Consider the following 25,074-nt stretch of genomic DNA (forward strand, 5'->3'; position numbering starts at 1 on the left):
GAGGTAGCGGCAGTTGGTGCCCGGCGGGGGGCGGTTCGGAGCCTCGCAGCCGGTCCCCTGCCCGGTGGGCGGCCGCCCTTGCGCTGAGGAGGGTCCTGCCGCCTGGCCGCGGCTGCCCCGTCCCCCGAGGCCGCCTCTTTTCTCTGTGAACGGGGCCTTGTCTGAGCCGAGGGTTCGCTGAGGCGGGGCACTGTGGCCTCGGGGCTGAGCCCGGGCAGCGGGGGCGCGGTGGCCGAGTCCCTGGCGGCTGCGGAGTGTGGAGCGTTGCAGGGGTGGGGGTCGCAGGCCGTGGTCCTGCACGCAGGTGGATGGGAGTAGTGCCCCACCGAGGCCGTCAGTCTGCTTTCACTTCTGTGTTTCTTAGTATAACCCAACTGTCAGTTCCTTCATACTCCCTTATTGCTTTAGAGGACCATGTTTTTTATTTTATTTTTATTTATTTATTCAGAAATGCTTGTTTATATACAAGCTACCCTGATTTCTATTATGCTCTCTGTGTATTTTTGCCTGTTCCATGAGAAAATGAATTTATTTATTTATTTTTTTTCCTTATGAGTTCCTTTGCACAGAACAATGGATGAGGAGGGAAAAAGCTATGTTTCTGCAGAAGTATCTGATATGCTGGAATCGGTTTCTTTTCTGAACACAGAGGGTAAACCCTCACCTATGGAGTCAACAGTACTGCCTGATACAGAAGAACAGGAGGTGTGGATGGTTTTGTAATATGTCTTCTGATTATGTGCTTTTTTTTTTTTTAAGCTTTGGCAAAGTTCAATAAGAACTGCTGTATTCCCCTGCCCCCAAGATGGGTTTGATTTTTCTGCTTGCCTCTCATTGCTTACAAACAGATCATAGCCACTAGCAAATGCAGATGGTCAGTGCTACATAAGTGTTGTACTAAGCTTTTGACAAGAAAGTAAAGGACTTCAGTAATTGCACTTTGAATGTAGTGTGACTGTACTGCTCTTTTTAGCAAGCTGAAAAAGGAAATAGATCCTTGTTGAAAACTTATTAGGAGCTTGGAAATAAAATTCTATAATGCTGTGCTGCACTACACTTTTGAAGATAGTATAGCTATCTCTGCTTTTTCAGAATGATAGGTTTCTCTCAGATGACTTAATTTTGCATGATTAGTGGAGTGTTGGTCATGAGAGGGCTGTGGAGAGCTCTGCTAAATCCATCTGCTGAATGAACAAGTTGCCGAAGTGGGAACTTCAAAGCTCTGTGCAAAAGGAAGGAATGCTGGGATCCCTCTAAAAATCTCACTGCTATTATTGCTTCACCTGTATGGGGAGGTCTTCGTATAATGGTATGGGGTGGAAGAGACCACTTTAGTGACTGATAACTGTTTCATGATTGTTACTGTGAGAAAGATGAGGAGCTAGTGCCTGGATGGTAGTAATGAAGCAGTCTCTTGAGGCTAAGAATGTGTCAATATATTAACTGAACATGTCCCGTACAAAATGGAAGTGCAGTACTGCACAGCAGCTGTTAAAAAATACAGCTTGAGTTCAGTACAGAGGGAGACCAGAAGGTGGAAGCAGTGCAGTTTATGCTTCTGATACTGTGCTCTTTTTAATTTAAAATCTTGACTTTGTCATAAAAGAACATGGGGAGTGGGGACAGATGCAAAAAAGGGGTTACTTGAGGACATTAGGAGGTGAAGAAGCAAATGAAAGCTTAGAATTTGAACTTCACAAGGAAGGAGAAAGGCATTAGGATAAAATAGCTAGTACTGCATCAGAGATGTATGCTGATATGATTTGAGCATGTTCTATTTTAAAAGTGGCCATTATAACTTTTTTTTTTAATAAATAGGCATATCAGCCTTTGAAAGTCTTCTTGCGAGTGAGACCCTTTTCTGTAGCAGAGCTTGAAAATCATGAATCACAGGTTAGTTGTAGAATTGTTTTTCTTCTCCTGGAAAGAATGCCTAGTATTGTAAGCCAGGAGTTTGTTTTTGTAAAAACTGTGTACTGCTTTCAAATAGAATTAATGGGCACCTGGATAAATGTAATTTTAATTTATTTTTTTAATCACAACCTTTACTGATTTGATTTGCCTGGGAGAGAGGTGCACACCTGTAGCTCTGCAGAAGTCTGCCAGCTATGTTATTTAAAAGGTCATGTCATTCTTGACTCTACAGTGCTCAAGAAACAAAGGAGTTTAATGCAAGAAATTGTGCATTTCTAGGAGTAATTCAGGGATCCAACCACTGCATTTCTGTGGAATGCCTGAATGGTCTACTGCCTGGTCCTGGTTTGCTGCTCTTCCTGTCAAATTTTTCTACAACCTCTACAGCTTATACTGTCAGATTCAAATGCTTCAGCGTTTTACACACACAGAATGCTCTTCCTTCCCTACTCCCCATTGTGAACACTGATACAATGAATTCATTCAGCTGTCCTTGGAGACCAAGGTCTCTGCAGTTTATCTCCCAGCCCTCTTATTTGCAGTCTCACAGGCTCTCTGATAGACCTCTTGTTCCTGACCTATTCAGAGGAGGATTTAATATTAGTTATGATTTGCTTTTTGCAATTAGCTTTTTTTAAAAAAATGTATTCTTGCATTTAATCTGCCAGGGTTGGAGCCTTTGTAATTTTTTTCACTTGGATTATTTTTTTTTTCCCCTCAAATTCCATTCGCATTTTCTTAGGCAGTTCTCATTGGGTAGTATGCACTGACACAGCGCTTCATGTTAGGTATTATTCAGCAGTCTGAGTAGGCTGTAATGGTAAATTGATTTACAAAATGTTTTATGAGTCGTTCATGTCTTATTCCTATTTGGAGTGGAAAGTTTCTGACTACATGACGACTAGTGAGAATATCTGTTTTTAAAAGCAGGGTGGGAGGAAAAAATTTGAAGCTTGTACTAAATCTTTTAAAAATCTCTTTTCTTCACGTAGTTCATGATAAAACAGTTGATCTTCCAACATGTTAGCTGTAGAACCTATTTTGCATGGTATGAAGATTTTTTCCTCAGCCTTAGAAAACTAGGAATGCTTGAAAGATCTTCAACATCTTCAATATTTTCTACTACTGATATTCTTAACTGTCACCTGAATCTATGAGGAAGATACTTTGTAACGAATTAAAAAAGCCCAAACCAAAACAAAAACCAACCAAACAAAACCCCCTTTCTATTTCTATAATCAATGAGAAGTTAACTTCATTTTTAGGTCCTTTTTTTCCTACCTGCCATGCATCATTTTCAGGAAAGCATCTTTGTTCAAAATATGCAACAAGAAAATAAGAACTAGAACTCAAGCCCTATTTTTTTATAGCTGTAGGCTGATGCTTTAAACAGAGACAGCCAACAGGTTAGCTGATCTGTTGTTGCTTATAGAGATAATGATGTATGCAAGCAAAGCTTAAGAGCTCTACTCTTGATAAAACTGCCAGTGATTCTCTTGGAGTCACCTGCTGGAGAGCAGGAAGTTGTCTTCTTTGGATTTAAATGATGTGTACAGTGCCAGAAATGGTCAAACTTCCCCTCCTTACCTGTGGGTTTAGCTGGGGGAGACAATGAGAGTGACATGTTACCAGCGGCATTCCGGCTCTGCAGATCTGACTCCTTCAAGGCCTCCCACAAGCTACTGTGAGGCCAGTGGCAGATGATGGCACATGCTGCAGATGCTGGATTCTTCTGAAGCTCTCTAGGATTCAGTGCATCTGACCAGAGTTCTTGTTCCTGGTGATGTGGGAGGAATGTTAAAGAGTATATGGGTTTAGAGCCTAGCACAGTAAGCAAGTGATTGGTCTGCATTCAGTACCCAGCTTCTTAGAGCTTCTATACCAGTTGATAAGCGTATTTGTGAATTGAGACTCCTAGGAAGAGCCGTACTTCCTATGTACATGCTACACATGGATTATTAGTCTTACCAGCTCTGTCCAGCCTCTGAACATAAATGTCAGATTAAGTTACAGTCAATCCTTGTGACTGATGCTTCAAGACACTGTTCAGCTATACTGGTAGTTCAGTTTGGTTTTTTTGGTAGCCTGTCTGGTGTAAAATGAATTTTTCTGTGATGCTGCATTCTGCATTTATCTACGTAGTAAGTGCTAAGTAACTTTATTTCACCTTTACTTAATTGAGAAATAGCAATTGAATTACTTGAAACGAGTTCAGTTTCCTTCATTACTGATAACACCATCTATCAATCAAAGCATAATGCTTCAAACTTATTTTACTTTATTTATGCTGGTCATAGCTTGTTTCACACTGAAAATGATTGAAGTATAGAAAGCCATTAGATTTCTATATAGCTTTGTTTTCAAGGCTAGGATTGTGTGGGCCACAATCACAAAATAACAGAGTTTAGAAAGCATTTTAAAAAAATTACTGGAACAAATTCTAGAGAAGTTGTAAACCTCTTAGAAAACACTCTGGTTTTCATGTGAAGTAGCTATATCTGTAGTTGTTACACTCCTTGAGAGATTATGTGTAAATTTTGCAACTCTTTATAACTAAGGCAAATAGAAGAAAACACTAGGGTATGGGTTTTGGTGTGTGTTCCATTGGTTGTGGCGTATTGTGTGTTTGTTTGTTTTCTCCAGATAGCTTTCTTCCTAAATAATTTTATATGGTGTTTTGGTCTACCTTGTCTTGTTTTTTTGAGGGTTGTATAACTATTGAAGATTGCCAGACAGTAATCCTTAGTGCACCCAAAGAGTCCTCTGCAGTGAAAAACAGTGAAAGAGGAATTGGTCATTCTGTGCACAGGTTCACCTTTTCTCAGGTAGGCATTTTTTCTAATTTTTAGTTATATATGTATTTTTCCCTCCAGTGTAATGACAAAAATAGATTTTTCTGCTATGTCATGCAATGTGATTTTTTTTCTTCTTTGAATTACATGTGGTGGTATGTGCCTTAAACCCAGGCTGCTTATTATTTACTGTTAAGCTGTCAAGAAAGCTGTGTTACAATGGAGGTGCCTATTAGATAAGACAAGGAAGCTGCTTTGGCAGCTCTGTTGTTTTCTTCAATGAGATGCCACAGAAGCTTCTTGTAGGCAGAGACTTACAGGGGTTCTGCTGTTCTTCAGATGCCTTCATCTGGGAAGTGCTACAGGAAATAATCTGTTAAAAGGGACTTATGTAAGCCTGTGTCTATTTGAAGGAATAGCAGCCTAACTGCTTAAACTTTCTATACTGGAAGTACATTTCTTGACTCTGTTACCTACTGCAAGAACTTCTGTTCTTACAATGTGACACGATAAACAGCTCCAGGCATAGAGTCATTTAGACCATTGCAATGTTGATCTTTTCATCGATTGCGAGTGACTGGTATTGAGTGAGAAGGGAGTTGTGTGTTACTAGCAGAGCTCTTGAAAGTCTACACTAAAAGGTATGTGCTCAGTAACATTCTGACCAATTTATTTTAGGAGCAGAAAAATATTCAGAAATAAGTACAAGCCTAATTGCCTCAGAATTAAGCTGGCATCCTTTGAGAACCCAACAGAAAGTGTTGACTTAAAAGTGATTCAGGCAAGACAGAAAACTAAGGTGGTATCTCCTATGAAAAACAAGTCACTATTAATCAATGCTTAATATTTTGACACATTAAACTTCTTTGTGCCATTTATCTCATTTTTTCTTTCTCTCTTTTTTTTTCTTTAATTCTTCTCTTCTGCAAGGTTTTTGGACCAGAAACTACTCAGAGTGAATTTTTTGAAGGCTCAATGAAAGAGATAGTAAGAGCATATGTTAACGGAGTGAATGGACTTGTGTTTACTTATGGGGTTACAAATGCAGGCAAGACATTCACTATCCAAGGTATAAAATGCTCGCCAAAAAGTGTATGTAACAACCAAGTCAAAATCCAATGAGAAGTTTATATGAATGTTTAAATTTTGTTTTCTTATTTTTAAGGGACTTCAAAAGATTTTGGTATTTTACCTCGTTCAGTTGATGTGATTTTTAACCACATAAAGGGAAGGCAGTACCTGAAGATGAACTTCAAGCCATATTTGAGCAATGCTGTTAAGAAACTAGAAGAAGCACAAGTTAAGCAAGAAGAAGCCATAAAAAGTGCTGTTCTTGCATCACTGAAAGAGGTCAGTGACCAAATACTTCCTTGTTACCGAATGAAGCTGCTTAAAAACTGCCTAACAGACTTTCTTTAATAAAATATGTTTTACTATCACTTCTTCAGATTTATTTAAATCTACAGTGTGGATACCTGGTGAACCTTGGAATAATAAGGCAACTGGCTGGTTTTGGAGCTCAGGGTAAACTGGAAGAGTGTTCTGCAGCAGGCAGCACACAGGTCAAACCAAAAAACATTGTGAAGTCAAAGCCTGGATTTCCATAGAGGAGCAGTTCTGACATTGTGTAGATGCTAGCCCTTGAAAAGTCTCTGAGAGCTGACCTAAGACTTGTTTCTCTTTAAGTTAATCTTCTTTTGGGTCAGGTTCCTGGGCTGGATCACTGGGCAGTCGTTCAAACTCGAGGACTAGCTCAGAAGAGATAATGGCGATGTTTTAGCAGGGGCAGTGAAGAAAGCAGAAGTTTGTAAACCTGTGATTTATGTAACTTCATAAAGAAACTTTTCTGATACAGCAAGTGGAGTGAAATGACACAAAATGAATTTCCTAAAAGGATTACAGTCTGCTTTAGAGGATAGTATGTATCTTTAACTTTGATTATCTGAAGAACTGTAGGTAGAATAGAGAAGTCTTTACTGTAGCAGCCTCCTGTTCTCATTGTCTAGTCATTTCTATTTCCAGTGTACAAAACGGATCTCACTGGAAAATGGGCACCCTTGTGTGTGTGACTGTTCTATACTTCTAAGCCCAGCTGCAAATTGTCACAAGATGTCTGGCCTTTTTTCCATACATTGAGAACATTTTCAACCTGAACTGTGAGCCTACTGCATTTTGGGATTATCATTCAAAGCAACCGTGAATTCTGGGAAGTATAGAAGTAGTGATTGCCCAGATTTTCTTTTTTTTCTGTGGCCTTTAATGCCATCATTGATAAAATACTCCAGTTAAGTCTGATAGAATCTCCTTCTATGAATTAAATTCATATGCAAAGTTCCACTCTAAATTCTGTTGCTTAATTTAAAGTGCAAACTGAAGTTCATTTAGTCTGAGTCTGGTTAACTTTTGAGGAAAGACCTTGGATGAACAATCTAAAAGATGTATAAGACTATATTTTGAAAGTGTCTTAAAAGCTCACTCGTGCTTTGTGTGTGTATGCGCAGGGGGTGAGGGTATTACATCAAAACTGAGATGGTCAGGAAGGTAGTAGGTAAATATTTTGAAAACCTTTGTGGAACCTACAAGCTTGCAAGAAGGAAAAAGCAGGAGCTCAAGGTCTAGAATAGGAGGTCAAATATCTGATTATGAAGATAGCTATATTTTACAAATATTCCTTTCTGTTAAATCACAGCCTGACTTTATTAATAGTTTAGTTACTGGATGTTGTAGTAGGTGATCTAGATGCTGGTGCACTACAGTGAAAAGCAAGCAAGACTCTACCATCAGAAAGGTGAAAATGCATCTAGAAAATAATACATGACCTTGCTTGTGTGTTACAATGTTTCCACAGTGATAGCTCAGCTATCCCCAGTACTGAAGCTGTGCTTCTTCACAGCTTGTGAATAGCATCGCTATTTGGATGCTCACTCAGGCTTGCAATCTGAGAGCAGATAAGGTTTGGTGGGCTTGATTTTGGTTTATGTGGATTTCTGTAGGCCCTTTTCCCAGGCTCAGTTTGCATGTCATGCAGAAAGAGCCTGCTATTCCTTTCATTTTCTCAGTTTAAACTGCTCCAAGTTACTGCAATACCTTTGTATTTTAATGTTCTACTGTCCATGTTCTCTATACAGTACTGCTGTAAAAACTCTTGCTTGGAATGGTTCACACCCTGTCTTTCCTCCCCTTCCCTTGTTCTATCCACTGGATTAAATTCTGGTTTTTACTGGATTAAAAGCAGCTTTACTCGCATTCCTATTCCCACCTGTCCTCATATTTGCTATTAAATATCAGCTTCTGTCGTTGGCAAATAATGTCAGTTCCTGTTCCCACTTGCTTGCAGGCAGTCATCTTTGTGTTCTTTTCTATATTTGGTCTTAGGATTTAAAGAACAGTATAGCAATGTAGCTAATTAACTCAGTTATGTTGAAATACCTTTACGAAACCTTATCATGCACAAGTACTGTAGTACTGGGTTTTTTTAGATTCCATTACATTTTTGACATGCATAGATGTGCATTGTGTCTCGGTCTCTTACCCTGCTTTAGAATTTTGCTTTGTACTTTACAAACAGAATGAACAGAATGCATGCTTGTGGGTATAATCAAGCAACATAAACGTATAGACAATGCAGTCTTTGCAGAATAGTAATTTATAAAATAAATTACAATAAAATTGTATGCTGTTTATCTTTAAAATGGAAGATCTGAAAGTATGGCTTCATACTTTTATGTTTGTAAAAAATCTGGTTTTGAATATACCAAGTGAATAACATAGACATCAGTAGAGAATCCATAAGGAGCTTAGCACTGCATTCTAGTAGCTAGGACATAAACATTTACTTATTTGAATCTGTTCCCCTCTACTACTGTAAGATGACCCTCTATCAGGATGGGGTTTTAGGAAATCAGGGTGAATGCCCTAATGAAAATTTGCATCATGTATAAAATATGGAGAGGGAGGTCGTGTTACACTTGGAGATGTTGAGATCTCTAAATAGTGGGAATTGCTAATTCGTTACATCAGTTTTCCTAGGGGTAATGTGAAGCCTATGTTTTCACAAGTCTTTGCAGGTTTTAAAAATAATTTTATTGATGTAATGAAATTCAGCAAATGTGTCTACTTAAACTGTGCTGTTATGTGTAAAGGCTTTTTAATGGCCTTTTAATTCACTCTGAATTAAGCCAACATAGATTGTTGGTTTATCAGATCTTTAAGACCTTTATGAAGCCATCATTTCACTCTGTCCGAGGTCTTTAAGTCTGACTCAAACTCTCACAGACCTGACATGAGCCTGTGATTTGCAACAAGCAAGCCAATTAGTAATCTCTGCTGCTTTAGTCTCTCTGTAGCCTACCATCCTGCCATCTGCCCCTGAGAGAAACTTACTTTTCCAGTTCTTTTGGTTGACCAGTTGTTCAGATTTACCTACCAGTTCATAAAGGCATTCTGGGCTGTTGCAGTCTGACAGAGGATCATTTTTCTCCTAGAACTGTAAAGCCTCCTATATTAGCAGCAGTTGGGCTCCAAACCAGGTTGCTGTGAGTGGCAGAAAACAACAGTCCTTGTGAGGGGAAGAGCACTTACTGATTTTTTTGTTTGTTATTGTTAAAAACATTTCAGTTGCAGACAAAGTAAGAGGGACTTAACATTTAATACCACTTCAATATTTAAAACTTAAATATGGAAATTATGGTCATTTTTTTTTTACTTGTGCTATCTCATAGTCTGTTCATGGCAGTGTAACTGTCTTTTATTTTCTCAAGGAGACAGAAAGCATCTCAAATACTGTTACAAATATGTGTGGTGTGGAGTCAACTTCTTCCAACTGTACTTTGAAAAGTCTTCCTTCTGATTCTCTAGGTAAAATAAAGTGGGAAACTTTTATGGGAAAAAAGATAGTAATTTAGAAATGTGAGTGGTTAAATATTGGTGTATTTTAAAATATCTATAGTGTACTGCAAAGTAAATACATATAGTTTTAAACCAAGTTTTAATGGCTCAGCTCAAGAGAAAGAGTAATAATGTAAAAATATTTTGGTATCTTTGCTCCTTTGCGGGAAAGAGGGAGTCTTAGTTCTGCAAAATTAATGTATAAGCTGCTGGAAGCTTGTGGTGGAGGGGGGCAATAGCTTAGAATTCGGGCATATTCTGGTTACTGGTGGCTGCTGAGAAGTTTGAACATTCTTGGGTAAACTCGAAGTTATGCAGTACCATGTATCTGAATTATGCAACACAGATATATACACACCTCCTTTTAGAAGGTTGTATATACTGCAATTAAATTTATCAATGAGTTTTCCAATGATTGAACTCTTTCTCTGTTTTGGGTTAGCAGAGAACAACTTTGTTCCACTTGAGATATATAGGACTAAAATGCACCAAAGAATGCAAGCATCTGTGTGGATTTCCTTTTGTGAAATTTATAATGAATATGTGTATGACCTATTAAATGTATTATCTGCATCAAAAGCTCAGAAGCGCAGAGTCTTAAGAATTTGTGAGGATCAAGGAGGAAATTCATATATTAAAGGTAATAATACTATATTATGACCTCAGCAGTGTAATAGAATTTATTTGATCAGAAGTGTGTGTAAAACATCTCTTTTCACAGACTTAAAGTGGATTAATGTTCAGAGCGCTGAAGAAGCCTGCAAAATACTAAAAATAGGAAACAAGAACCGAAGCTGTGCTTGTACTAGAATGAATGAGCAATCAAGTAGGAGGTTTGTTCCTCTAGTTATAAGCATACTCTCTCTTTTCTTCTAATGGGGGAGGAGGAGGGAAGGGAGGAGGAGACTTCAGAATATCTTTGAAATGACCCACTCTTCAATAAAATCTAAGACTTTCCTTGATTATTCTGGTTTTATTACGAAATTCTTTCTGGAAGAAAGTTAGGAGAGGGCCTGTGACTTTAACAGTATCTGGAGTTGGGTAGCTATTCATGGCTTTGGACAACTAAAAAGACCAAATCACATTCATTTTTGAGTGCTAACAGGGCCACACATCTTGGCAAATGCTAATGGTGCTTAGTGGGAATAGCTGTGTGAGGATGTGGAAGGAAAAGCTGGATAATTCTTCATCACCAACAGTATAATTCTTTGAAACTTGGAGCCTGTCCGTAGGGGATGTAGGAAGGAGCAAGTCATGAAGTACCTTGGAGTGCTGCTAGATTATTTAGATGCTTTTAGTTTGCTGTGTCCTTGCTGAGCTTAATTAGTATCTTAAGAATTAAACCCTTAGCTCTTACCCAGCTCTGGGAGGGGTATCAGGGAGAATCTGGTTTGATGGAGTGGAAGGGAATAGAGAGGCTGGTATACTTTCTGTTGAAATTGCCATCTTACTTGATTTTAATGCCCTCTTATTAATCTGGCCTTTAAGTGTGGAAAGGCCATCTTGTATATTTAGTTAATATGGTGTTACTAAGCCTGCTTTTTCTGTAAAAAGCAAGAGTTATGCTAAAGACAGTAGCCATTACACTTCATGTTATGATTCTACCTGAATTTTATCATGCCCAAAATAGTGCAGAAAATAATTGTGTGCTCTTCTGGCAGAGTTTTGTGCCTAGAACGTCCTCTTTTTACTTCAGAGATTATGCTGACTTCCACTTAGTTTGTTTCTAAATTATGGTTTTGTTTGTGGTGGTGTTAGTTTGGTTTTTTTTGTGTGTGTGTTTTTTTTTTTCCTTAGAAACCAAACAAACTTCATTCTTAAATTGGGGAATGTTGCTGAGGAGTTGCCACTGCCTTAACTCTATGCTAGAGAAGTCTGCTTTTTGTGCTTCTTGATTTACTGGATATACTGGGGACAGGGCACTTCTGGTTCTGGGGTTTTTCTCTTTAGTTTCAGACAGCATGTCTGGTGCCTTTGTAGCCTGATGTCTAAAACAGAAAAACTGTATAGTCAAGTGTTATAAATTCAACCTTTGTAGAAAGCAGAGTAATTTCAAAACTGATCAAATAACTGCATATATTGAAGTAGGCAAAACTACAGGACTGGTGAACCTTGACTTATTCCTTACCCCTACCACCTTTATTTCTAATAATTTAATTCTATCAGACTTACTGAGTTCAAATACTGTCTGAAGTTTTTATACAAATTGGTTACCTGGGTACTCATCTCCTGATCAGTAGACTTAGGTGGTCTGGTTTATTCTTTCTCTAAGACAGCTTGTAGCCTTCATGTGGTATTTTTCCCTCTCCTGTACTGAAAGAAATGGAAAGTCACAAAATACAACTTTTATAGCAGGTTTGTTTGTTTGTTTGTTTATTTTTTTCTGATGAATAAATGCATTCTGAAGGCAACTAATGTAAATGAGTGAATTAATTCTTGTTTGTTCTTCAGCACTGAACTTTCCATAGAATACAAATTTTACTTTGCTTCAGTGACTGCTTGTCATAATTGTGGTTGTTAAAAAGGATTTCTTTCCATTCCAGTCACAGTATATTTTCAATCAGGCTACTACGGCTAACTGATGAGCCTCAGCCACATGTTCTTGGAGTTTCAGAGTAAGTGGATGCTTCAGCTGATTATGAGAATGTAAATATTTTAGAAAAGTTGATAAGTATGCTAGACTGGTGAACTTTCTGTAGTGAAACTGGTGAACTGGTGAAATTGTCTGAGAGCTGAGAAGGAAGTCAGAGCTGCATTGGCTGCATCTGACTGGAAGCTTGATAGAGACAGGCATAGAGGTGTTTCCCTGTCACTTGTATTCTCTTCAGATTTGACTGAAGGAGCCTTTTAAAGCTCTGTCAGTAGTACATAAATTGAGGGAACTATATGTATACTGCCTTACATAAAAGATGGGATGGGGACAGAATAATACTATGTAATACCACACTAAATCTTCAGATGAGAAGAAGTCAAATGACTGACTGACAGAACCCAATCTTTAAAGTCAGTGCAGCAGCTGGTGCTGAAGACTGAAGATGAAAGCTATGGCAGTATATCTTTCTACTTTGAGACTAGACTAGAGTTATGAGTTCAATGTCTTTTTGTGACAGCAAATTTGATGTGCTGCTGGAATGCAAATTCAAGGCTATTATCCAAAAAGAATGCAGGTGACATGCTCTGGGACTCCTCCATGGTACAATGTACAATAAGAGGGGATCATCAGTTGATTTGCTTGAAAGCTGTTCTTCTGACCTAAAATGCTAGTGTATATGCTCCTAGTAAGAGCAGTGCCAAGTCCTTACACTTCTCTGTTCTTTTGTAATTTAGAGGAAGTGGCCTAATCTTTAGGCTTCAAGGAATTTAGATAGCCTTTTAAAAATTATTTTCCTGATTAATTGTCCATTTAGCTTCATCTGGAAAAATTAGGATAGTCCGGTAACAGAGTATTTTAGTTCAGTCTTAGCTCCTACTGATTTCACTCTTGTCTCTGCTGAGCAGAAATGGTAATAAATATACCTCGCTGTGAGGTAGCCCTTTTTAATGTGAGGCATTATGATAATAAATACTCTGAGGAAAGATAACTTGGGGAAATGACTGCATCTGTATTCTTTGCTGTACCCTGTCTTGGTGTATTCCCCTGGAAAAGCTTGCAGTAGCTGTTAGATGAATGACAGGGTTTTAATGTTGCTTAAGAAAGGAAAAAAGCTCTTCGTCTTATACTGAAAAGGATAAAGGTCATAAGATCATAGCCTTTCACAGAGTTGAAATATGTGCCTTGTTAATCTATATACTGTAATATGTATTTATTTCAACTCTGTGAAAGATTATGATCTTAGAAAGGTATAGCTGGGTTACATAAACTATCTAACTTCCGTATTTCCATATTTCAAGAGCTTTCTTCCTATGAAGTGATTTAATCCTGGATAATCAAGGAATTTATTTTCTCCGTAGCCCATTGTACCATGAGGGACAATTCAGTAGCCTGAGTTTAGTAGCACATAATTGCTATAGCCAAATAAAGAGCTCTAAGGTGATCTGGGAAGGACTTCTGGCTTCTTATTTGCAGTAGGAAACAGGTGGTTTTGTACCCAAAAGGGGCAGACTGCAGCATAATGAAGTGCACTACTGTCCCGCAGTCTTCTCAGTGCTGGACCTGGTGAAGGTGATGGTTGAAGTGCTTCTGTAGTACAGCCCCACTATGTAAACTGTTTCATAAACTCATCTTGTCTGTACTTTAGGACGGCAACAAAATTTGCATTCCTAAACTGAATTCTTTCTGTAAGAATGCCTGCAAAGTTCTAAATGCGTGCTACAGGCAGACTTCTTTGCATGTGCTGAATAGACTATTTTAGGAGCAGCAGTCTCTTTCAAGTATCTCTGTATACAGTGGGAAGATAAGTTAGTGCTGTTATCCTAAATATCTTGTGTAGTGCCTTCTGGACAAAACATCGACATTAAAGTACAACTTATTCTGTGATCTAGGTAGGCTGAAATAAGTCACTCATTTACACTTTAGACACATTAAGAGGTCAAAAGACATGCAGTTCTGTTTTTGTACTGTTTAGAAATAAGTTTGTATGTGTGTTCTGGATAAATCTTTCATGCAGGTTGTCTTTCTGTGACTTGGCTGGATCAGAGAGGTGTAATAAAACACAAGCCTTTGGAGACAGACTAAAAGAAGCAGGAAATATTAATAATTCTCTTCATATCCTAGGAAAATGCATTGCAGCATTGAAGCAAAATCAAAATCCAAAGTAAGTGATAAGTCGTAAACAACATGCCAAGTTTTAGGTTGAAACCCTAAGTATTCCTTTATGTTTGTCCAAGGGATTTACATGGTCAAATGGAAATCTACAAAAGCTTGTAGGCCATCTTTATTACAGGTGTCACTGAAATACCTGAAGTGAACATTCTTTCTTTAAAATTGTTGTTTGTGGAGAATGAAAATGAGCAATTAGCAGCAAACTACCAAGCTTTTTTCAGTGTGTGCATGAGCAATGCTCTTTGTGTATAAAGCTCCCATTTTGTTCCCTTCCACGTCCAGATTATGCAGGTAGATTCATCAGACATCTAACAGATGTCCTATACTTAGCCTTTTGGCTTGTTCCAGTATCTGTTTTCTAATACTAGGGAACTGTGATGCAGATGCTATACTACTTTTAAATACTTCAGTTTGTTGTGAGATCCAGGAAGGACCTTGCTTTTTGATGTGAAATAGCTTAGGCTTACATAAATCTGACTGGATCTCGTTCTTGAAAGAGAGGAACAGAATTAAGCAATGTTACAGTATCCCACTAATTTTTTTTTGTTTTTGTTTTTTCACAATTTCGTTATTCCTTTATCCATGAGGATGAAGCCAAGCTATATTCCATTCAGAGAGAGCAAACTGACTCGTCTGTTTCAGCCATTCTTTTGTGGAAAAGGCAAAGCTTGTATAATTGTCAATGTTAATCAGCATGCTTCCACATATGATGAAACACTACATGTAATGAAATTTTCAGCTGTAGCCAAACAGGTGAGAGTGCATCTACTTTCTCTGCTATACTACATTCTTTATTACTAATGGTTTGTGAAATGATCAGGCTGCACGGACTTGAGTGTGATTAGGACCCTTGATGCATCATATTAATTCTTCTGCATGTGCCTTCCCTCTAAAAGGTTTCCAGTATTTTTGCTCATCCTCAGACCTATTCATGGTAAGAAGTGAAGATAGCCGCAGCTGTCTGTGGCTTGTTCAATTCTACACCACTGACATTCTGTCTAAAAAGTAGGCAGAGTACTTTCAGATATGACTGGTTATACCATTTATCTGAGCAAAGTTTTGATTTCATCTTTTGATGGATTGTTTAACCTGTGTGCAGTTACGCATCTGTTGCCCAAGATGACAGTTGTTTCAAACTTCTTGGACATCTAGCGGTAGTAGTAAAAGAACTAGCCTCTTATTTTGTAGTCTGAATGAGATCTCTTGTGCCTGTATTGCTCCTATTTGGCAAAGTGCAAGTAATTAATAACAAACAAAAAGAGAATACTTTTTTGTAAGGTAATGCTTGAAAATAGTGTGCTTCTCTCCTTTGAAGGCAAAATTCCCCCTGATAAATCTACATGCTTTCAGGTTTTTTTTTGCTACTTCTGCTTGTCAACCTATCATTAAATTCACCATTAGGGTTTGATGTTTGGTCTTAAGTTCATTCCACTTTCTTGGAAGCTGCTTCTTGCAGGGACTGGGATGGTGGACTGTGCTGTGTTTCATGGCAGAAATAAGGTCTGTTTCAAGTCTGGAACCACGGATTAGTTCTGATGCGTTCAAATTCTGCAATGACATGTGTAGTATGATATCCAAGAGATATTTTTTTCTAACTCAGTTTGGTTGTAACTTTCATCATAAGAGCACTGAGGAGACAAGCTTCTGGGATATGTTGTCCCATGACATGCATACTTAAAATCTTTACATAACTAGCATGAATTGCTGAATCCTAGTCACAGTAGCTCAGGAAGGAGCAAATGTTTTAGGGATTTGCTGCTTTTTATTAACTTTCCAGGAAAATACACCAAAACCTTGTAATTTAGAGGAAGCAAAAACACCTTTCTAGACAAGCATACTACATTTCTTAGTAGATAATCTTTCCCATTTTCACTTTGTGAAGTCTTACGTTTATATTGATAGACGTTTTTGTCTGCTAAAAGACATGTAAAATCTTTACTGTTCTCATAATCATTAAATATAATGTAAATACAACAATGCATTCTTTCCACTTCTTGCTAGTATTCTGATACCTGCAATACTGACAGCACTGATAAATCAATGTGTTCAACTCTGTATTTTCTAGGTAATCCAGCCAATCCTACCAAAAAACTTTGATTATTTTCCACCCAAGCTAGTTGGAGGCAATAGCAAACCTGCTGTGCATTTTGATGCTAACATAGCTGTAGATGACTTTCCTGACAGTACTGAAACCTCCACAGAAGAGGAAGTGGACATCACCATTCTGAGTCATGAGGTAGATACATATCTACTCAAAATTGTACCCAAGAAAGCCATTGCTATTAGTTCTAATATGAGAATATTTTACCATAAGAGATGTGCTGCAAGTTGTATCAAATGAGAACTGTAAGCTTCTGTGTGGTGTCAGGCAGACCTAGACTTAAAGTGGTCTGGTTCTGAGGGAACAAGTGCAGCTCTGGAAGGCTGCCTGCAGCTTTCTAGTTAGGCCAAGTGCTATATTTAGAATTCAACTAATTGCTCAACAAGAAGAGTAAGGAAGGTGCATTTAGGTGTGGGAATAGCAGGAACAAGTTAAGGTACAGTGTTTTTTAAAAGAAAGCTATACAATCTAATAGCATTAAACTGTAAAAATCAAGTAGGCTTTATGCTCAACAGTTGTGCAAATTAATATTTAAATGCCAAAACAGTGAACTTTTTCATAGTGGAAACCATCAAGATACCAAAAAGTTGTTTTTCCAGTAGAAATTAGTGTTTGAAAGTATCTAACCTTTTGTGCAGCCCCCCCGAAAATATAGGCTTGTAGAAATGCCCTCTGTGGATGGGTGTCTCTATGAATATTTCATTTGACATGCGTATCAATATGTGTTTCTGCCTTGTTTTCTGAACTGAAATATGTTAAATTTAGGATCTCTTGAAAACTACAGAGAACCTAAAGGAGAAGCTAGTTGCAGAAAGGCAAAGTAAACTCCTTCTGGAGGTGAAGATACGTAAAGAGATGGCGGAAGCGATGTTCCGACAGCTGTTGGAAACAGAGGAAGCCTGGAGGCAAGTTATATTGCAGTCCTCTTCAAGACTGAAAGGATTCCATGTATATAAATGCATACAGTTATATTTATACATATATATATATATGCAACACATGCATACTCATTTTATTTAGAGAAGTCAGGGCTGGACAGTTTCAAAGCTTCTGACGAAAAGGGAAGGAACATGAAAATAAACTTGTATAGATCAGCCTCTTCCCATGTACAATGAAAAAAGTTCTGCTTTCTGTTGAATTTTTCTGTTTAATTTGTAATAGCTGGAGATTGTCCTGACTTTTTATTAGTATGTAGCAGATGTGGAAGATTGTTAGAGGTACCCCACTGAGGTTTGTGATTGTTCCAAAACTTACATTTGGTTATGTTAATATGCATGCATGTGCTTAAGGTAGCTTGAATTGTATCTATTTGAGCCCTCCTGGATTCTTGCTCCTGGATGACTTATGAACCACCGTTAGCTTACTGTTTTATAAATTGCTGTGGTTGCCTGCACTCATGTTAATAATTTTTTTTTCAAGTGTGTCTAGATTGCTCAAGCTGAATTCACTTCCTCCTAACTCTTCTCTTTTTAAGTCAGTTTCCTACTGTTTGAATTGGTAACAGAGACTAGCCCCAAGTTAAGCTGCCAGCTGAACACACTATGATTTAGCACCTGCACTGACTTTAAAACTGTTTGGTTGCTTTTGGCCAAACACATGAAACAGCAGTGACACTTTGAGGTGATGTTCTGTGTCACTGGTGGGGCATTTTTTTTTTTAATCATGACAGAAGTAATGTGTAATGTATTGAAATAATAAGGCAAAACAAATTTGGCATTTATCTTTAATGGTGGGAAAAACAAACAAAAACATCCCCATCAAACCAACCAACCAAACTCCACAATCAATCAAAGAAAGAAACCCTGATTTAAAAGACACCCCCGGAAATATGCTTGAAATGTCAGGTCTAATTGGGTGTAGTCATTTCTGTCACTACATGTTGGTGGATTTTTTTTTTAATAAAACTTCTGTTTGATAGATCTTCAGTATGTGTTCTTCTGTAGCACTTTTCTTGGTGTTTGCCAAGTAGAAGTTGTTGGTGCAAGTCTATAGGAGCACTGAGAATAAAAAGAAGAAAAAAGTACTTCTTTGTTCCTTAACTTCACTCTTTTTATGATTAGGTTAATAACGTGGATGTTTCCAGTTGAACACGTATAGTAAAACTGTAATAGCTGGGATGCTAATATGTTAAATAAAACTAACATGTTCTCCTCAGCAACCGCTTGGAAGATATGAAAGACAGTTATGAAGAAAAACTGGAGAGCAAATTTGAAATGTATAAAGAGGCCATCAAGAAACATGCTTATGTGTGTGCAATGGAACAAATTGAAGATCATTATGTTCCCATAGAAGAATTTCTAGCTGAACAAGAGAAAGTTGAGGTATGTATGACTTGACTGCTACTAAAAAGTGCGTGCTAGTCTCTCAACTCTGGATTTTGCTTTTCCATAACAGAATCATTTGGGAATTCTAAATATAACAGTGAAAATATCTACCAGTTCAGCCTCTCTGGTTTGGTGTTCAGTGCTAACCATAAGGATAGAGATGTCTTCTGTCTAACACTACCTGTAGTATATACCTAAATTCCCTGATCTTTCAATTAAATCCAAGTCATCTCTATCTCTGTAGTGCAATGACTGAAACACCTAGAGGGATGGTGTATACAGCAGTCTGCCTTTTTAGACATCTTGGAATTGTAGGGTGTAGAGTGAAAAGCTAGTCTGAAAGGGCTGGTGGGGGATTAAGTATGGGGTGGCTATTTTAATTATTAATGGATCTCTGCTCTGAAGGTCTAGAGGGAGGATTGTGGGATAGGAAACTGATGAGATACCAAGCTTTATGCAGGAGAGAACTTAATCTCTTGAATGTACTTATACCTGGAACTGCCCAATAAATTGCTATTCCTTTTGCAGCTGAGCCACGTTAGCCATGTGCAACTCCATCAGTCTTCTAACCTCTGCATAGACAGCTAAGTGCATCCAGGCAACAGATAAGGCCTGTGGGTCTCAGCCTTTTCAGGAAGTCTGTAGTGGAAGAATAGAACAATTGTGGTGTACACCAGTGGTGCTTGCTCATTGCACTCTCCTGTTCAGGGACCAATAAGACATCTCACTCCACTGGTAGGCAGGTTCCTTTCAAGAGGGAAGTGGGTTTCTGCTGGAGATTGTGATATATCAACATTTCTGCTTTTACAGCTCTCCATTCAGGTGCTGACAAGCAACGCTGTATTGTATAATGGCCTCTGTTTTTCCAATTCCTTCACACTTGTCTTTTTCCCCCCATTTAAACTCTGGTGTTATGTTGACTTAAGCCCTAGCTATACCCTGAGTTGGGGTGGAAGAGAAGACTTTTAGTAGTGCCCTCTGTATTTATAGCTGCCACTTAGACTGGCCACAGGGCTGCATAAGGAAAGACTCAAAGAACACTATGGTCTTGGTAGCAAGTGAGATAAGAAGCTGATGATCTGTAAGATGTAAAAGTCTTGATTGACAAAGGAGAGCACAACATTAAATCTGAGTGGGCAGCTTCAGCAAACCAGAATTAGATGAATAATTATTGTTGAAAGTGACTCTTGTTTGATTTCTCCCACTGAAACACCACCCTAGCAATCTGACAGGTACTGAAAAAGAACTTGAGATTAAAATTTAGTTATATGAAATATGTTGTTCCTTATTTAGCTAGCTAACTGGCAACAGTGCTTACCACAGGTCCACTGAAGTTTCCTTTTTGCCATGTGGTTACTTTTAATACAGTCTGGAAATCTTCAGACTGGAAGAGTTGACTCCTGTGTAAAGTAACTTCCTCCAAGAAGGTCTTGTGGTATGAGTGTTATTCCTTTTTGTGATTTCTCAACCATAACCATCATAATTTCTACCTGAAATTATTTTAAAACTGAATATACATGTGTAGTATAATTGAAGGATATGCAGTAGCGCATCAGGTTAAGCAGACATTTAGACAAATTCTATCACGTGCCCTTCTTTTTTTCAGGACAGAGAGAATAAAATACTGCAACTGGAAAGACAACTTGATGAACAGTCAGGGAGGCTTTTGGCTCTGGGAAGTCCAAATCCAGATATACCGACTACTGAAAATAACATGGAACTAGGTAGGAATATAATCTAATATTCAAAGTTCAGTTTACTTTGGGTATTGTGTATAAACAAACAACTTTTCTTTTGCCTTTAGATCTTATGAACAAGATGATGAAGAGAGCCAATGAAGGACTGCAGAAACAATGCACAGAGAAAGAAGAGGTAGTTCTTGCTTAGTATTTAACAAATCTGAGGATAATGGTCCTAAACTCTGGTATGGTTCAATGCTTAAAGACCTGCACTGTAGACAGCAGCATGAAGATTCCTGCAAATGAGTGTCAAGTTTATAATGTAGCCCAGTTGTGGATGACTTTTGCCAGAGACTGGCTGTGTTCTGGCTTTACTCTAGTTTGTAAAGGCATCTACTGCAGTAACAAGTCACATGGTGAACATGATGTGAGTTGGAAGCAGGAAAGTATGTATAGCCTTGTATTGGAATGTGTTGTTAACATTGCTGTCATGGCCTTCCTTCCTGAAATGCTGCCTGATCATGCACAGGGGAACAGTTGCAGAATGTGGTAACAGGTTAAATTGAGAGCCAAATTGTGCCTTAAACCAGTCCTTTCTGTAAGTACTGAACTCAACTATCCTCTTAAACTTAAGTAAAGGGTAATGTCTCTGTTCTTCAAACAAAAAAGATCCTTGTGTTTTGAGTAACACATAGAGGTGTTAATCTGGAGCTTTAGGCTGTGTTACAGGAAAGAAATATTAATTAGTTTTAGGTATGCATTTTTAGTCTACACCTTGAATGAACTTCTTGTAAGGCTACAGTTAGTTTCCCCTGTTTAAAGAGGATGGAGAGAAGGGAAGAGACAAGCTTTGTTCCTTTCACTAATAACAAATAGGAGTAGGGGTTGGAGAAACAGTTCCAGCTGGTTCTAATAAACCATGTAAATGGAAAGGGAACTTAAATCCTTTTCTATTGAGAAAATGTACTCCAAAAACTTTTTCCTTACCAAGTTTAATGTCTCTTGTTATGGCCCTGGCACTTGTTTTCCAATCCTGTTCTTGAGAGCTCTACAGCATTTTCCATTTCCTATGTCAATTTCAAATTTTGATGCTAGAAAGAAACCTTGGCTTTTATGCTTGTTTTGGGGATACAGTATTGTTTTGTGTGGCCTGCAAGTGTTAGAATGATGGGATTGCTGTCTGGCAATAACTGCAGTGAGAGCACTTGAAAGCAGTTGGTTTCATCAGTGCCCTTCTGCTGCTTTACCTCACGTATCTGTGCATGTGTGATAAGTAATTCACAATTCACTGCTTTTTTTTTCCCTTTCCATCTCATTCAGCCATTAAATGTGGGCAAACTTTTTTTTTTTTTAGCAATCTAGATGTTTTCTCTCTGTGTAGAAGTAAATTAATGACATTAATTTTGCTGGTTCAGAGTTTCTTCTCCCTCTCAGGACTTAATCACAAATATTCCTATCAGAAAGGTGAGGTCTTCTGCTGTAACTGTGCTCCAACTCATTATATGAATAGTGTTAATGAGACAGGAGCATTCTTTCAACTACCCTTACTGAAAAGGAGCAGGCTGTTCCAGAAGTAGCTTAGTCTGTGCTGCTGTTCTTTGATTGACAGATCTATGGAAATCTTGTAGCTTCATCACACCAGACATGATGGGTTGCAACACAGGAGGTTGAGAGAAGCAGACTTTGTCTTCATTGCGTTGATCTTCTAGTTTGCACTGTTCCGTATGAAATAGAAATGCTTGCAGTGTCTGTATGAGTTCTAGTCATAAACAAAATTCATGTAAAACATGCTGTCTTGAACTTCAGTGTATGGGTTTTTTTTTTTTTTCAGCTTATAAAAGCTCTGAAGCTTAAAATACAGAAATTAAATGAAACCCTGCTAGAAGCTAATGAAGGCTACAGAAAAATGGCAGAAGAGAACAGTCAGCTGAAGCATACAATCATGCTCAAGGTTTGTCAACACTTCAAAAGCAACTTAATATGGCTTTTATCTATAAATTTACTGGATGTTTTTGTATATTTGTACATGTAAATACACTGTTCAGTCTTAAGGGATGGGATGCCATCCAGAGGACAAGCTGAAAAAGTGGGCCCACATGAACTTCATGAGGTTCAACAAAGCCAAGTGCAAGGTCCTGCACCTGGGTTGGGGCAGCTCCTGGTATCAGTACAGGTTGGGAGATGAAGGGATTGAGAGCAGCCCTGTGGAGAAGGACTTGTGCATACTGGTGGATGAAAGATTGGATATGAGCTGGCAGTGTGTGCTCGCAGATCAGAAAGCCAACCTTATCCTTGGCTGCATTAAAAGAAGTGTGGCCAGCAGGTTAAGGGAGGTGATTCTGCCCCTCTCTGCTCTGGTGAGACCTCACCTGGAGTCTTGTGTCCAGCTTGGGTCCTCAGTAGAGGAAATACATGACCTGTTGGAGAAGGTCAAGACGAGGCCACAAAAATTATCAGAGAGATGGAACAGCTCTCCTGTGAGGAAAGACTGAGAGAGTTCTAGTTGTTCAGTCTGGAGAAGAGAAGGCTCTGGAGAGAGCTTTCATTACTTAATGGGGGCCTGTAGGAAAGATGGGGACGGACTTTTTAGCAGGTCCTTTTGCAATAGGACAAGCGGTAATTGTTTTAAACTAAAGGAGGGGAGATTCAGGCTAGACATGAGGAAGAAATTTTTCACTATGAAGGTAGTGAAACACTGGTCCAGGTTGCCCAGGGAGGTGGTAGATGCCCCATCCCTGGAGACACTCGAGGCTGGATGGGGCACTGAGCAACCTGATGGAGTTGAAGATGTCCCTGCTCATTGCAGGGGGTTGGACTAGATGATGTTTGAAGGTCCCTTCCAACACAAACCATGCTTTTACTTAAGTTGTTGCGGTTTTTTGGTTGTTGTTTTGTATTTTTTTCTTTATTTCCATCCCTAACTTCCTGAATTATGAGCTCAGAGCCCTTGTGTTTCACTCCTTGACTTTATATCTCGTAACATGAGTAATTTTTCAATTTAAATGATAGACATGGTAATTGTGTGATGACAATTCTTGCTAATCTAAAAATACCACAAAATATTGTCAGGTAAAGAAAATACTACTCGTAACTCTAGTCATGAAGTGTTTTGCTGAGGGTAAGCAAGCCGTCAGTGCACAAATGTTAGTGCAATAGGACCTAAGGATCTATGGCAGGGGTGTCAAACTCATTTTCACTGGGGGGGGCCACATCAGCCTCACGGTTGCCTTCAAAGTGCCGAATGTAATTTTAGGACTATATAAATGTAGGAGTAGTTACCTCTGGTGAAAATGAGTTTGACACTCCTGGCTTTAAAGCTATACTGACGCTCCTGCAGAGATCACCAAGCTGGATAAGAGATATGGGCAGGTAAACTACTTAATACTGAAATAGAATAAATCTTTCTTACAAAAGCAGGGACTCCATAAAATTGACAGCATTTGACCTCAGACATCAACTAGATTCCTAAATAAAAAAATGAAAACGTTGACCTCTTTGCCAGTTCGCATCTATGCCTCATTTGTCATCTGCAAATGAAGAAAGGCAGGGTATAATACTAAACAGTGAAGTTTTTCTTTGAACATTAAATTCACTTCTGCATGCTTTTTAGTCTGAGACTGAAAATTATTCACCTTGAACTTCTTTGTCTTGGAACCAATTAAGAAATATAGGAAGTTGACCTTTTGTTAACTGCAAGGATTAGAGAGCATCTTGAAGACTCTGTGTTCTGCCCACTCAAAGCATTTATTCAGTCCTGGTTAGCAGACTTATGACTATGATTAGAGTTTTGATTTGACCAGTTTTGTTTTCAGTAATTGCAGCTTAGGACAGGAAAGCCGCCTTTATTTGATTCCTAAAACAGCAGCAGTTCTTTGCATAGTGTGACTAAACATTTTAGCATCAGCTTCTTCAGTCAGACTTGGTCTCTAACTAGATCTGATGGTCCTGTAGTTTGCTGTTCCCTAAATTACATAGAAGTAATTCAGAAGCAATAGGTACTGAATGGCCATTTGGCATAGTAATAGCAGGGGTGTTTACTGATATAGTCAAACAATCTGAAACAGAAAACTACATGGAAAAGACTTCGGAGTGTTCACATGACTAAAACAGGCTTATTCTCATAGGATCAAGAAATGAATAGTCTTCAGAACTGGGCTACACGTGTTCTTGAGCTTGAAGAAACAGTCTCTTCCCTGCAAAAAGAACTTGAGGAACGGAAAAAGCACTTTTCTGTAGAGGAGCTAAAACAACAAAAAGTCAGGAAAGGTTTGTTGGCTAACCTGAAATCCACAGTAGCAGCCACTGCTGGTACGCCTCTTGGCAAAGGCTGGGGGAAGCATGAAGATGCTTCATCCTCTTCAAGAAAACATGTACTGTGGGCTCATAAAGCAAAAGAATGACATTGGATTAATCAAAGCTTGCAGTTACTGGACTTCTTTATCAGTCTTAAACTGTTGGTAGCTTTTTCTCACTCTCAGATGCCATCTTCACTGTCACATTAACTAACAGAAAAATGTTTAATACAGAACTGTTTTAACTGAATCAGGGTTGAATTTAGTATATGTAAGTATGTACTTTATGTAAAAGTATAGACCTAAATTTGTGCTTTTAATGT

At 38.4% G+C, this 25,074-nt stretch overlaps 1 protein-coding gene across 1 annotated transcript; it reads left to right on the plus strand.

The window, feature by feature from the left end:
• On the plus strand, positions 1-24,859 carry LOC308038194 (kinesin-like protein KIF20A; the record flags this gene model as incomplete). The annotated part of the gene is made up of 18 exons (XM_080340521.1): positions 1-705; positions 1,819-1,893; positions 4,620-4,739; positions 5,637-5,775; positions 5,872-6,056; positions 9,467-9,563; positions 10,036-10,233; positions 10,315-10,426; positions 12,137-12,208; positions 14,201-14,347; positions 14,943-15,108; positions 16,421-16,591; positions 17,222-17,361; positions 18,612-18,777; positions 20,387-20,504; positions 20,585-20,652; positions 22,291-22,410; positions 24,584-24,859. The coding sequence occupies exons 1-18, from the start codon at positions 574-576 to the stop codon at positions 24,857-24,859; spliced, it is 2,502 nt and encodes an 833-aa protein (XP_080196647.1). The 5' UTR covers positions 1-573.
• Between the last annotated feature and the right edge of the window lie 215 nt (positions 24,860-25,074).

This window comes from Nesoenas mayeri (assembly GCF_963082525.1).
Source record: "Nesoenas mayeri genome assembly, chromosome: 2".
Classification (NCBI taxonomy): domain Eukaryota; kingdom Metazoa; phylum Chordata; class Aves; order Columbiformes; family Columbidae; genus Nesoenas; species Nesoenas mayeri.